The 14,531-nt window shown below is 29.8% G+C and overlaps 1 protein-coding gene across 2 annotated transcripts; it reads right to left on the bottom strand.

Annotated features, from left to right (window-relative positions):
* Window positions 1-584: 584 nt before the first annotated feature.
* LOC107627258 (protein LIGHT-DEPENDENT SHORT HYPOCOTYLS 4-like) lies at window positions 585-4,121 on the bottom strand. Of its 2 annotated transcripts, none has more exons than XM_016330108.3 (3): window positions 3,251-4,121; window positions 1,588-1,946; window positions 585-844 (listed from the first exon to the last, which is right to left on the bottom strand). In XM_016330108.3, the coding sequence occupies exons 1-2, from the start codon at window positions 3,532-3,534 to the stop codon at window positions 1,592-1,594; spliced, it is 639 nt and encodes a 212-aa protein (XP_016185594.1). In that variant the 5' UTR covers window positions 3,535-4,121; the 3' UTR covers window positions 585-844; window positions 1,588-1,591. The 2 variants fall into 2 exon arrangements, with proteins under 2 accessions (XP_016185594.1, XP_020971484.1); XM_021115825.2 differs by having other exon boundaries at window positions 585-841.
* Between the last annotated feature and the right edge of the window lie 10,410 nt (window positions 4,122-14,531).

Below are 14,531 nucleotides of genomic sequence, written 5' to 3'. Positions count from 1 at the left end.
TTATTTTAGATGGAATACTAATTATTAAAAGGAGCTACACTTTATTGAATGTACTACTCAGTCTATCATAGACATTTCATCAGAAATACACAGTTGTATCTGAATAAATCGACAATTACTGTTAGATATTGAACTAAAAAAAGGGATCTACACTACATAAGATATGGGAAAAGTAACCGCATCACACTCCACTCTTTTCCCAAATCCACACTGTATCATACACACACATTTTAAAACAAAATACACAAATTTTCCGATAAGCAAAAATACAAATACGTTCAGGTTAAAAATAAACAAACTGTTTAACACATAAAATTATATACTATTTTTATTTTCAAAATACACCAAAACAAAGTATATGTCGAAAATTTAAATGAACATTTAGAAGTATTTCGGATATGGGTGCAAAGTATATATAAACAAACCATGATGATGATGATGATGATGATGATGATGATGATGATGATGATATTTAACATTAGAAGATCTAATCAAATGGGGATGGGGGGGAAAATTAACATGAAAAGCTAGCAATGTTTTTTACCGCATTCACAGAAGAAAACATGGAACATGATCTGCAAATCCATAACTCCTTCATAAATGACCCACCATCAAGTACACACATATTTATTACAAATTGGAGGACGCGATGTAATGATCTCACACATGCACACAACCACACTCACTCTTCGCACTACCACTTAAATTTATTCACTCAACTCATCACTGCTACTAATTTTGTAATCAGGAACAGTGCAACTCCAATTGTACATTTTTTTAAATCAAATTCCAGAATGCATACCTTATATTGCAGTATCACCATGTCTCAAATCCCCAAGTTCTGCTGCATACATATAAATAAATAAATTTAAAAATAAACATTATTATTTAGGGCATGCAGCAGCAGCAACAATAATAACAAAAAAAATTAACCTACAAGCATATAACCAAAGTTAAACAAAAAGAGAACCCTAAACTAGATATATTTTATATTATATAATAAACTTAATTTATATGTACTATATATTCATCACCATGAATTTTTTATTTAATTATTTAATTTTTATAAACTATTAATGTGAATGAGTTTTATAAATACTTGTAATAATTAGTTAGACATTGCACATTATTAAAAATAATTGTATTTTAATTCACTATTATGTAAATTTTATAATAATTATGATGACTATAAAATTTTGACAATATTTAAATGTATAATTAAAATTAAACTCACTTTCTAATATTTTAAAAAAATAGTTTGATCATTTTTTAGTTTTTTCAAAATATAAACTATTGCAAAATAGTAAAAAAATATATAACTTTAATCTTAATTGTACTTTTTAAACATTGTTAAAATTTTATGATTATTAAGTATAACCATTATAAATAAAATGCACCTTTTAATAACACATGAATATAATTAAACACCAATTTTATGATACTATATATTATCATTTCAAAAGTCTTACAAATTAAATATGTATATGACTCAACAAGTGTGCAAAATTTATTTTACATGATGCACATGAATTCAACTCATACATTATATAATATTATATGTATATAAATACATGGTTGTGGACTTACTATACTAGTGATTTGATTCATTTGAAGGTGGTGGCAATGGCGGTGGTGGAGATTGAGCTTGAGGTTGTCCATGAGATGGGGGACGCTTGCGCTTCTTCTTCTCGTAACTGATTCCTCTGGCTTTGGCCTGTGAATCACGAACCTCACGGAGGTAAAGCCTGACGGCGCGAGCGCCGAAAGGGTTGGCTTCCGGCTTCCCTCCATTCTCTTCAAAAGCTGCCCTGAGGCGGCCGATGAGCGCGTCGAGGCTCCCCCATGCTTGCCGCAACGGACAAGGGCACGGCGCCGGGGGGGTTGGGTGTCCATAGAATGGACACATCTGTGTGTGAACCTTCGTTTTTCCAAACTGGTCCAGGTACCTCAAACATATTATAGACACATTTTCAGTTAAATGCTACTTTAATACAAAACTTTGTGTTCAAAATTTAGACACCAATATAATAATTTCAACCATCTTGTACACCAAAATTGAGTAACATATAACAGATATTAAAATATAAAATATATATTATAAATAAATTAAATATTATATATATTATTTAAAAGTAAATAATTAATTTAATAGTCAATTTTCACTGTACATATAATATTTTTATATAATATTTATTCACATATTATAGAATTTATATACGAAAATGGTATTGAAAAGTAGACATTTAAATATTGAGAAGTAATGTTATATAATTAATTTATTTTAAATTTTAAATTATAAATTTTAAATCTTAAATTAAAAAATATTTTTAAATAAAAAATAACTAATATTAATTAACAGATAAACTAAAAAAATGTATTTAAATTATTTTGTCATTAATAAAAATATTTTTAAATTTTATTATCGATAAAAATATTTTTTTAAATTATTTAAAAATGTGACAAAATTTACACTAGTAAACTAAGATTAAGACGTTCTAAATTAACCAAAAATAATAACAAAATTTTTGATATGACAAATGAAAATCTAACGTTAACAAGTGAGCCATGTTATATTTTCTGTTAATGGAAGAAGTCTCTTATCAGAGATTTCTCATCACAGTCGAATATTTTTAGCATATTTTTAAAAATTTTTAAAATATTTTTATTAATAACAATAGAAAAAGTTTAAAAATTCAACAGATTTGTTAAATTCTGGCCAATACTTAACCAGTAAAATAAAAATGAATAATTCTCCTCTATTAGATAAAATCTCACACTATTAAATACACTATTAATAACTAATTGATGATTACAACTCATAAAATCTGCTGACCTAGCACTCCTCGTAACAAAATTCTATAACATTTCTCTCAGTTATTTCAAGTACATTTTTAGTAATTTAATTTACTGTGTTGACTAAAGGCTAGTTTTCTGTATTTCTTCGATCTTGAATTACTTGGTCAAAAATTGAACCCATAGTATCTCATTTGATTGCTTACTATTATTAACACTATCGATGATGGTGTTCTTTTGTTTCTTCCCCAGCTTTTTTCTTCCCTAGACTCTATATCTTATTCCAGAATTTTGCTTAATTAATTAATCATGGTTAATTATTATTTCTCTGAGTATAGTTTTTCTTTGCATGTATTTTATGCAGATCACTTTCTGCATGTGGAAAAAATAAGGTAGATTATTGACTATAGAATACAGTAAGATTAAGATCATTGAATATATAGATGGATATAGATACCTGAGAAACTCAAGAACATGTGCACCGCTGCAACGAGAGAGAGAGAGTGGAGGTCTATGGTTTCTGAGGTACTGACCAAAGGTGTTCCAATCCCTCCTCTTCTGATTCTCGTAGCGGCTCGAAGAAGGAATGGAAGATGACGATGTCGACGAAGACGATGCCGATGATGACGAAGTCATGGCCATGGTCATGGATGTCATCATCATCAAATTGTTGTTGGTGGCGGTGGTGGTGCTGATGCTGCTCCTGTTGTTGTTGTTGGACTCAAATTCTTGAAAGTTCATGGCTTCTTGGTTGGTTAGTTGGTTCTTTTAATTTTTCTGATCTAAGATTGGATGTAGATGTAGATTTTCAATAATAATAATATGAAGTGTATCTCACTACTGTTTATTTGCGAACATCAAATCAAGGATTAAAAATTATTTTTTAAAAAAAATAGACAAATAAATAGTAAAAATAGTGAGAAAAAGATCAAATTGAACCAGGCAAATGAATGTGAATAATGTTATTATCACGTTTGAGAAAAGATTGTTCAAACTAAATTTCCGTGAGATTTGAGGTTTGAAAAAAGAACAAGGTGTGTGGGTTTTTGATAATGCTATAGGAGAAAAGCAAAGAGAAAGAAAAGAGGGTGGGTAAAAGAACAGTGTAACAATAGTGAAGAGAGACTATAAGATGTTTTCCTATGAGGGCATGCTTGAATTCCTTTGGTTTTTGTTAACTCCTAGAAGATGAAAAAAAGAAGAGAAAAAAAAGTCTTGTAAATGTTTTAAGGTGCTTTTTGTAAACCCTGTTTTCCTGAAAACAATTTAAGGAATTGGCAGATTTTATTTCCGGAAAAAGGGAAGCAAGTGAGTTCCTATGAGCCTATTTTCCCAGTGCCCATGCAATTGCCAAAAGACAGAAAAGGGAGTGGGTGTAATTGAGAAAAGAAACAAGCTGCGTTTTGGACTTTAGGGCTTTTGTGGAAATGAAAAAAGGTTGATAGTGACTTTGAAAGATGATTGATGTAGACAGCATAAAGTATTCAACTTAATGGGTAAAACGGAAAAAACAAATTAACATTAAAAAAATTAAACATACATAAAAAAATTAATTAATAATTTAATTATTATATATTTATGTATATATATTGTTTAATTTATTTTTGTTATATATTTTATTTAGATAATTAATTTAATAATTAATTTTTTATATATATTTAATATAACTTTTAAAAAATTAATAGTTTGAACTTAATATTTTTAAAATTTTTCATTCATGATTTTAAGTTCTAACAGTGTATAGAAAAAAATTATTCTCCGTCGAAATAATTTTTATACAAAAAAGGTTTAGTTATTAATAATATTGCAGTCATATTAAATAACTAATTAGAGTATTAGCCAACTTTAGTTAATTATTAGTTTGATTATAAAAAAATCTAAAAAATACCAAAAATAACATGCAATTAACTTTAAAAATTTAATTTTATTATCACAATAAAAAATAAAAATCATCAGAAATATTAATCACTTCACTTCCCTCTTTCACATCCTTTTTTATTTAAAAAAAAAAAAAAAAAACATTTTTTCGCAAAATTTTTTTCCGCCGTGCATGCATTTTCTTCTGTTGTGTGTGTACTTCCCTCCACGGCATGTCTTCCTTCTCTCTGCCGTGCATTCACTTTCCTCTGCCACGCCTTTGCTTTCCTCCGTCCAGCCATTATCTTTCTTTTGTGCGTCTCTCTCTGGCATAGTCAGCCTTTCTACCATGTTCGTCTTCCTTCATACATAACTATCGACAGGGGTATTTAAATTTAAACCGATTTAAATTAAACCGTTCATTCAATCCAATCTAAATTGAAAACCAATTAAAACCGTACTAATTCGGATTTGATTGGATTCAATTTTTTGCAAACCGCTGAATTTGATCGGATTTCGGATCTACTTTTCATAACTAATCCAATCCAATCCAAACCGCACAATGTACTATAATATTATTATTTTATTATTATATTTATAATTATATTTATAACATGTTTAATTTGTTATACATTTTTCTATTGTTCATGTATTATTATTATTTAATAAATATTTTATATTTAAAATATTATTTATTTATTTATTTTAACTAATCTATAATTTTATTTCTATTGTTATGTTATCGTTGGCTTTTTAAGATATATTAAGACTTGGTATGTCATTGTTGATTATTTAAAATTTGATTTTAAGACTTGTTATATGTATTTAATTTTTTTATTTAAAAAATCGCAAATCCAAACCGATCTAAACCGCTTGTAATCGAATCGGATCGGATCGGATTTTCAAAAAAAAAATTCATCCAATCCAAACCGCACCACACATAAATTAAGCGTTCGGATCGGATGACTTTTTTCCTTAAAACCGAACCAAACCGCACCACAAACACCCCTAACATCGTTGATAGAATTTTTGTTTTTGGAGATTTTGGATGTTATTTTGTTTATGATTTTGGATGTTAGTTTTTTTCAAATTTTTAGATATTAATGATTGTTATGTTTTTATTTTTTGGATGTTTTTTGATTTAAAAAAAATATTTAAAACTAAATAAAAAATCTAAAATATAATAAAAGAAATATCTAAAACTAAATAAAAAGAAATATCCAAAATCATTATAAAAAATATTTAAAATTTAACTAAAAATAAACATCTAAAATTATTGTACAACACGTATTTTTTAATTATAAAATTAATTTTTAAAATTTTAAAATTTTAATTTTTAAAAAAAATTAACTATTTAACTGCATATAATATTAGTTTTTTAGACCTTCTCTTACTATTATGACAGAATAATCCAAAGTAGAACGAAAAATTGGATAATAAAAAATAAATAATTAACAAATAAAGAAGTAAAAGAAGAAAAAAACAAGAGAATAAAACATGATTTTGTTGCTTCTTTCTTTTTTGTTTGATTGACAACACCTTTTCTGAAATGACTTATTTGCCCTCCAGTGTCTTATATGACCAACTTTACTTCAACAAGGGGATCATTGTGAACCAGAGTCCAGAGTTGAAACTTGAAAGCATATATCAAAAGATTATTATAATAACTTACCAAAAGAAAAAAAAAAGGATTATTATAATAATAATTTCTAAAAAAATAAAATGAAAGAAAATTAGCACCATGCACAGTAGGGTTTTTTGTTGCAAGCCAACCATCATTCTGATGGGGTTGCTTTTGAACAAGTGCTAATCCCCAGAGATATCAACTGCAGATATTATAATGATTTCGTCTCAATGATTTCATCATTGACCGCAAATAAGGCTCCAGTTAAAAACAGTATAATGTTTAATTAGTGAAGCATTTAAGCTTGAAAGTTAAGCCATTTATGTACACTCCCTAAATGTTTAGACGTAAATGGTTAAGAATTATTCCTACTTGTATTATATATACAAATAAACAAGTTAGCAGTATCTATATACAGTGACGGACTCAAAAAATTTAGTTGTGGGGATAAAAAAAAGGTTTAATTATTCTGCAGGTCCCTATAGTTTCACCGAATTTTCAATTAGGTCTCTATACTTTTTTTCTTTTCAATTGAATCCCTATATGTTAAATTTTTTTTTAATTAAGTCCCTACCGTGACAATAACGTTTAAGATAACAGAATATTCTTAGTAAAAAATGAATATTCTCTTTTTTGAGATAAAGAACCTCGTTCAGCACACTTCTATATTTTGAAAATTCCAAAAAGACCATTTTCATTTCACTCCCACCCCACGCATCCCTAGCCCTAACCTCTTCGCCGAGCTCTCTTCGGATCTGCCGCACGGTTCTGTCTCGCTGCGCCTCCACCTCTCGGCGTCCCTCTCATGCTTCGTCTCTTGTATTCTGCTCGTTCTCTCGTGCCTAGTGTGCTCCACTGCTCGTATTCTACTCGCCGCACCTCTGTCCCTCACTACGTCGTGCCTACGTGCCTCCGTGCTTCCATGCCTCCCTCGCCGTGCCACGCCTCCGTCCCTTGCGGCTGGTTTCTCTACCTGAAGTGCTGCTCGTTGTCCACGGTTCTGCCTCTACAACAGGTGATAATTTAATTTAGATTATTTCCAATTTTTTTCTCACGATGGATTCTTTGATGTTGTTTATGTGAATTTTATTGTTGATTGGTTTATTTTGACGTTGTTTAAATGTTGAATTTGGTTTCTGAATTGGTTTCTGAATATGAATATGAATTGTTTTTGTTCTTTCTTTCAATTTTCATTCAGCTACTTATGATGTTAGTGTTCAGAACACTTTAAGATATGCATGTGTTCCAGTTTATGGTATCTCAAGATTGAATCTTCTGAGCTATGCTAGTTCATTCCAAATTTATGTGGCTCACTTGGCTGCAATATCAGAGAAGTTATATAGCCAAGCTCATGTTTGTCTACATAGGTAAGTGTATAACTTTCAATGTACATAGTATATATTTTCCCTCCATGCATTCTTTCTTGTTGGTGCATTCCTGGAATAGTTGTGGTTGCTAAAATTGCTATGCTTTTTGCATTTATCTTTGTCCCACTGATCATGTATTCTATGATGCATCTGTCATATGGGATTTGTCCTTTAGCTTCATGTCCAACTGCTCAAGATGTCATAGCTTAAGGGTGTTTTTTTTACTAAGTTTGTAAATTACACCATTGTCCCAAACAGCTGCTGTGTATGTAAGAGTAGTAATAACACCAGTCATCCATTCACTTTCACAGGTGTGCATATAATCATTTGGTTAGTTGAGTTCTTTTTCCTTAAGTTGAGTTCTCTGCACTATCTATAAAAGTGTTTATTCAAAATTTTGGAAACAAGTTGGTTCAACTTTCAAACCATAATTTGTCATTGTCACTTTTCATTCTAATCATAATTGCATTAACTATTTAAAGTAAGGAAATGCATTAATTTCATTGCTGACATTTTCTTTGAGGACTTCCAGGTTTACATTGTTTCTATGAGCTATCTGTATAATCCATATATTATTCTAATTAACTAATTAATTAGCATATCATAATTATTGACTGAAATGATGTTTGACCATATATATGTGCCAGATCCTTCTTTGAGTACTATCTTCGAAGAGCAGGGTCAACCATTTTCACCACTTTTTTAGTCCAGATAGACATTGGTTCGATACCAGGTGTATATGGTGGTGACGGAAGAACTCCCGAAGAGATGAATAGACCTCACAAAAATGAATGGTTCAGAGGGTGGGAGGCTGCAATACAAGAACTGATTTTTAGATTATTTGTATTACACTGAAACTATATTTTCTATGATTTTCGTTATTAAATTTCAATTTTCAATAACACAAATTACATAATCTTGTGATTTTTTATGGTGTACCATGATATGATAAAGACACAAACTATATTATATGAATCCACACAAATGTAAAATATTACATGATCATAATGAATATTTGAATGATAGAAACTAAATTTTATATATACTTATTATTCCTATTTCTGTTTCATTTTATTCATTCCTTCTTTCTTTTTGTATGTTCTTAAGATAAGGTATTTGGAAAGTAAAAAAAAAAAAGAGAATGTATTTTTGGTAAAATTTGTATATAAATAAGTAAAAGAATGATAGTGATAAAATAAAAGAAATTATAAGGATATCTTTCATGTCGTAGAATTATTGAATATGGATTATAGGAATATCTTTCATTGAATATTTATAGTTTCATTGAATTCTCAATTAGGTCCCTATACTTTTATTCTTTTCAATTGGGTCCCTAAGGGTATACAAGTAATTTCACAATTCACTAACGTTTTTTTTACGTTTAAACGTTAACAGGGACTAAATTGAAAAGAAAATAAAGTATATGGACCCAATTGAAAAGAAAAAAAGTATAGGGATCTAATTGAAAATTTGGTGAAACTATAGGGACCTGCAGAGTAATTAAACCTAAAAAAAATAAAATTTAGATATAGATATATTTTTTTTGTTTTTTATAATATCCAATAAATTAAGAACTAATTTATCATGACTTTGAGTTTTATTTAAGAGGGTCAATGAATTATTACACACACGAAATAAAATTCGAACTCCCAACACTTGTTTAAGCGAATGATTAAGCTAATTACTCGACCAACCCAAATTTATTTAGACATATTTAAAATTTTAAATTAGAACTATCTATACATATTAATAAGAATTAGAAATATACACACAATCACTTATTATAGTATTTAAAATAATAAAAAGATAATTTCACTCAGTATAATATTTAAAATAATAAAAAAATAATTTATAATGACTTTTTTTATTTTTAACATGACTAAATATTATTTTTCTATATATGTTCTTAAACAATTATTTTACTTTTTATTATCTCATATTTAATTATAAAATCTATTTATTATAGTTTTTATGCTATAAATAAATCTTTTATCCAAAATAATTACTATAATCAAGACTATTTTAATAATAAATATTAATAGAGTATATTAATATATAGATAATATATTTTTTTATGTTAAATATTTTTTAAAAAGTCACTAATAATTTAAGTTGTATTTAATTAGAAAACTAAATTTTAATTTAATTATCAACTAATTAACCAATATAATAAAATTAATTATCACTATTTTTTGAGTTTATTTATTTTTTATTTTTTATTTTTATACTAAATCAAATTTAACAATATAATTATTATTAAATATTAAATTTAAAAAAATATTTTTTTAACATAAAATACAAAAAAGATATTTATATTTTATTTTGGATAAATATAATATAATATAATAAAAGGTATATAATATAATATAATATAATAAAAGGTTTAGGGTTTAGGGTTTAGTGTATATATATATATAGGTATGTATTAGTTTTTTTTTTTAAAACCCTGTGGGGGCAAATGTCCCCTCCTCCTTCAATGTAGGTCCATGCCTGTCTGTATATAATGTATTTTATAGAAAATTTGATAATATTGGTAAATTAAAAATACAGTATACACGCTGAAAATTAGTTACTAAATTAATTATTATGTATTTATAAATATATGTAGTATTTATAGACCAAAAATATTGACTAAAATAGTATCAAAATTTACTGGTTGCAAAGATGGATTCCAGGAGAATAAAGAAGTTCGTAGAAAGATGCGCAGTGTAGAGTTCATTGATCATGAGAAGAATCTTTGCTGCTTATCGTCAAATTTGATGTGACGACAATAAAATGTAGAATATAACTTTTTTTTTGGAACTTTCATAGTTAGCCACGGTTAAAACCATGGCAAATTTGTTGTGGTCAATAATTTTTTGTTTCATTTATGGGATTTAGCCCTGATTAGAACTGTGGCTAATTTTTGTTAGGTTGTGACTAAATTACAGTCTTTATAGTTCTTAAAATTGTGGCTAAAGGCTAAAAAACCGTGGAAAATCATAAATACAATGCCCTGAATGGCTAATGTTTCTTTTTTGTGGCTATTTTGTGTTAGTCACAGTTTTTTGAAGTTTTAGTCACGATTTTAACAGTAACTAAAAACTGTGTTTGTTGTAGTGTGCAATTAGACAGTACTACAAAATGCAGGTCACGTTTGATAAGAAAAAAAGGTAAAGAGGTTGCTGCAAAATGCAACTCACATTTGACAAAAAAAAAAGTAAAGAAGTGGCTGCAACAGGTAGATAAATTCACGTTGTGAAGCGAGTCCTTTGCATCCAGACAAGACCTACAACTTTAACCGCTTTTTGCTTTGGAAGACGCCAAAAGCATCCTGCGTTTTGCAGGTTAGCAGCGCATAGCACAAGCTGCATTTTGTAGTTGGAATGCTTGCATGTCCAACACTTGGAGGGAGAAGAGTCTTTATATGCTGGATAAAGCCATTTGCGTTTTGGTTGAACGAAGAAAAGAGAGTGTTCATGCGTTTTGAGTGTGCTTCGGGAAGAAAAGTGTGCTTGAAGAGAAGGAAAACGTTTGTGTGAGGAGTAAAATCAATAAAAAAATGGCTCGTAGTTAGTTCAAGAACATATTATTAAACATCTGGATACACTACAAGTTTTTTAATAATTAGTGGAGATTTTTTTAGTGGGAATTTTTAAAAACCTACACAAAATATTTTATTTGTGGCAAATTGTAAAACTCCCCTGCATAATTATTAAAAATCCCCTCACTATTGCACATAATTAAAATTCTTAAACCCCCCTCCAAACAAACCCTAAAGCTCGCAGCCGTCGTCGTGTGAGAGAGAAGATATCGTCGAAACGTGCAAGAGGCTAGCTTCAACCCTAAAGTTCGCAGCCATCGCTGTCTCCATTGCCACCGCCATCACCACCACCATATCCATTCGTCTCCTTGCTGCCACTGCCACCACATGCTTCGATAATCTCTTTTTCCATTTTCTCCTCCGTCGATGCATCGTCTCCTTTGGTCGCGACGTGGTAACTTTTGAGATTTCCCTCTCTCTCTCTGTCTCTCTGTCTCTCTTTTCATTCTTCGTGAAATCTTTCCGATTACTTCTCTGATCTAGTTTGATTTATTATTCTTTGATCTTGGATTTAGCTTTTGTTACTTTTGCGATTATTCAGTGAACTTGATGGCGACACAATTAGTCTAGATATTTTTGCTTACTGATTTTGTGAGAAAATTTTTTGTTTTTATCTAGCTATTCAAGGAATCAGTGATTTTTGGCAATATTTGAAATTTGATTTCTATACATGTGTGTGACTTTTTTTTAATATGATATTCTTTATTTTGTGCTTACGTATAATTTCTTGGATGTTGTCCTTGTTAACTCAGAGAAAGTGTTCAATGATATCCTCAAAAAAGTTCAAGGTTCTTTTTTAGTTTTCCTTTCATTTTCTATGGATAGATTTTGTTTTCTCTGATTTATACTATTGGAGATTTATTACTCTCTCTGTTTGATTTTGTAAATAACTAAATATGCTTTCACCTTTGTTAATTTAATTTTGTTCATGCAATTTCATTATGGAATGATAATATAAAGTTGATTGATTGCTTCTTTTAATTTTTTGCTAAAAATCTATTAAAAACTTAATTCTCTTTTTTATTTAACTCTGTATTCTTATTGTCTCTTGGTTCAAATTGTTGCAGAAGAAGGATAATTTCAAGAATCCATTATATATAGAGAATCTGATGGAGGAATATGTCATCAGCTTTGATGAAGTGACACAAAATTTTGATTGAGGTAGGGACTAAGAAAGCTTTGAAGCAAATGTTGCATAATGATGTTTCCTTACTTTATTAATTACCTATTGATTAATAGAAAAAAAATGAATGAGATATTTTGTTACTCCCTTCAGATATTTTCTTTTGTCATTCTCTGCTTTATAAGAGAACCTGAATCGCTAACTCTGTTAGTAAGGGAAGCAAGTAAAGTAAGTAAAGTGAGTAAGAATCTATTTATTGATGTTTTTTAGCTGCTTGCAAATCATATTTGTATGTGCACATTCATTATTGACTCTCTGGAAAGTGGTACTAATTATTACCTTATACGGTTGCATTGCATCTTTAATTTCTTGTAATCACTTCTTTTTAATTACTTCTCAACTCATGGTCAAGTGATAGAGAAAAATTTAATCTCCATGGCTCGTGAGATGGAAAAGCTTTGTGCTAAGATTATAAGTGCAGAGAAAAGACAATGTGCACCTGCCAATCCAGGTATATGCTTGAAATGCGTCTTGTTTTCTGCTATATAACTATGTATGTTAATTCATGGTTAAGATAGATATATAAAAATGATTGGTTACAAGTTGCAACTTTCGTTTAAAACATTGAAAGGGATGTATGATGTGAAAAATGTGGTGATTAAACTACTAACCCAATATTTTGCAACTCATTAGTCTTGGTGTTGCATCTGTGCTGGACGGACACTATTTTATAGTCATTTCTTTCCATGTAGTTGTCAAGTATCTTGTGTCTCACATGTGAGCACGTGACACATGATGACAAATTAAACATCGATCAATATTTATAACAACAGATCTACCTTTCAGATGTTTGTACTACGGCTTTAAGTTTCTGCTGTTCATTAGAGTACTCAAAATTAGAAAAGAGAAACACATATGCATCAATCTTCATTAAGTCCTGACATAACTATTTTCCAAGGTTTCTTTAGATCATTAATAAATAGAGATCAAACATGGGAACAAGCTTAAAAGTTACCTTGCATAAAATTTAAGTTGGGCAAGTGGAATGATGATGATGAAAATTATTTGAAAAAATAATAGCAATTTTCTCAAAACAGTCAAGAAAAGCATGGTTCTACTGCCTATATCAAACTCTACTTGTCAGCACACTAGGCTAGTCAGAACATTTTGGGATGTAGGTGTATGAACAAGCAAATCAAAATTCAACTTTGAGAAATCTAATCCCAACTCACGCATAACAGTTAAAGAAATAAAAGAATGTGATGCACCCAAATCGTAAAGTGCAGTTAGAAAACGAGTCTTGATACAACACTGATCCTGGGTCAGGGAGTCCGAATACGAGCATCTTCAGCAATTATTGTAAATACCCTTCCTGGCTGTTGCGGTCTAGCTACTCCTTGTACCGACTTCTTCGGACAGTTACTGATCACTATATGCCCCGGTTCACCGTAGTTGTAGCAGACTTTCTTTCCAAAATAACAAGGCCTACCAGTGTGATACTTTTCACACTACTTACACGTCAGGCCTTCCTGTGTAACACCCTGTTACCCTAAGCCTTACATCTAGCTGTAAGGCAGAGGATAACAAAGTGCCATGACAGTTCTAAAGCTTATAATATATAATATATATCCAATAATTTATATAACTAGAAGCCCGATGGAGGAGTAAAGCTCAAAGTCGCATAAAGCGGAATTACAAAACGCGAAGCATTCACACACGATAACTAAACACGTAGACACACACACACACACACACAGATATATATATATAACCTTGTAGATAGCTCCAGGATACACAAGGTAATAATTAAATTAAGCAAGGTATATTTTTAAGTATGATATACCAAAAAGAGGACTAGTTCTAGCCTGCGGAGTTTAGCCTGGCTAGTCAAACTGAATACAACATAGTTTTGAAGTTTAAAATAGCAACAACCTATCTCTCATAGTTTTCAGAAGTAAAGCCTCTAAGGCAACAAAGTTAAATATACAAAAGGTAAGAGAATACTACAGCAAAAGAAATGTAGAATAAAACATAAGAAAGATCATTCTCTGCTCTGTCCCGTCCGCAAACTCACCATGGTGGGTTGCGACCTGCATCTGAAAAGCAACAATAGAAATATCGTATGAGAACCAAAGGTTCTCGGTATGGTAACAGTGCCCAATATTGTAAGATGTAAGGTTCCAG

This window comes from Arachis ipaensis, chromosome B2 (assembly GCF_059453495.1).
Source record: "Arachis ipaensis isolate K30076 ecotype BB chromosome B2, ASM5945349v1, whole genome shotgun sequence".
Taxonomy (NCBI): Eukaryota; Viridiplantae; Streptophyta; class Magnoliopsida; order Fabales; family Fabaceae; genus Arachis; species Arachis ipaensis.
The sequence above is the reverse complement of the archived record's forward strand: the minus strand, read 5'-3'. Positions and strand labels throughout refer to the sequence as shown.

Excerpts from the sequence above, each read along its gene's own strand:
- LOC107627258 (XM_016330108.3), bottom strand. The coding sequence starts at position 3,534 with ATGAACTTTCAAGAATTTGAGTCCAACAACAACAACAGGAGCAGCATC. Across the intron at positions 1,947-3,250 it reads CATGTTCTTGAGTTTCTCAG|GTACCTGGACCAGTTTGGAA; the intron begins GTATCTATATCC and ends AATATGTTTGAG.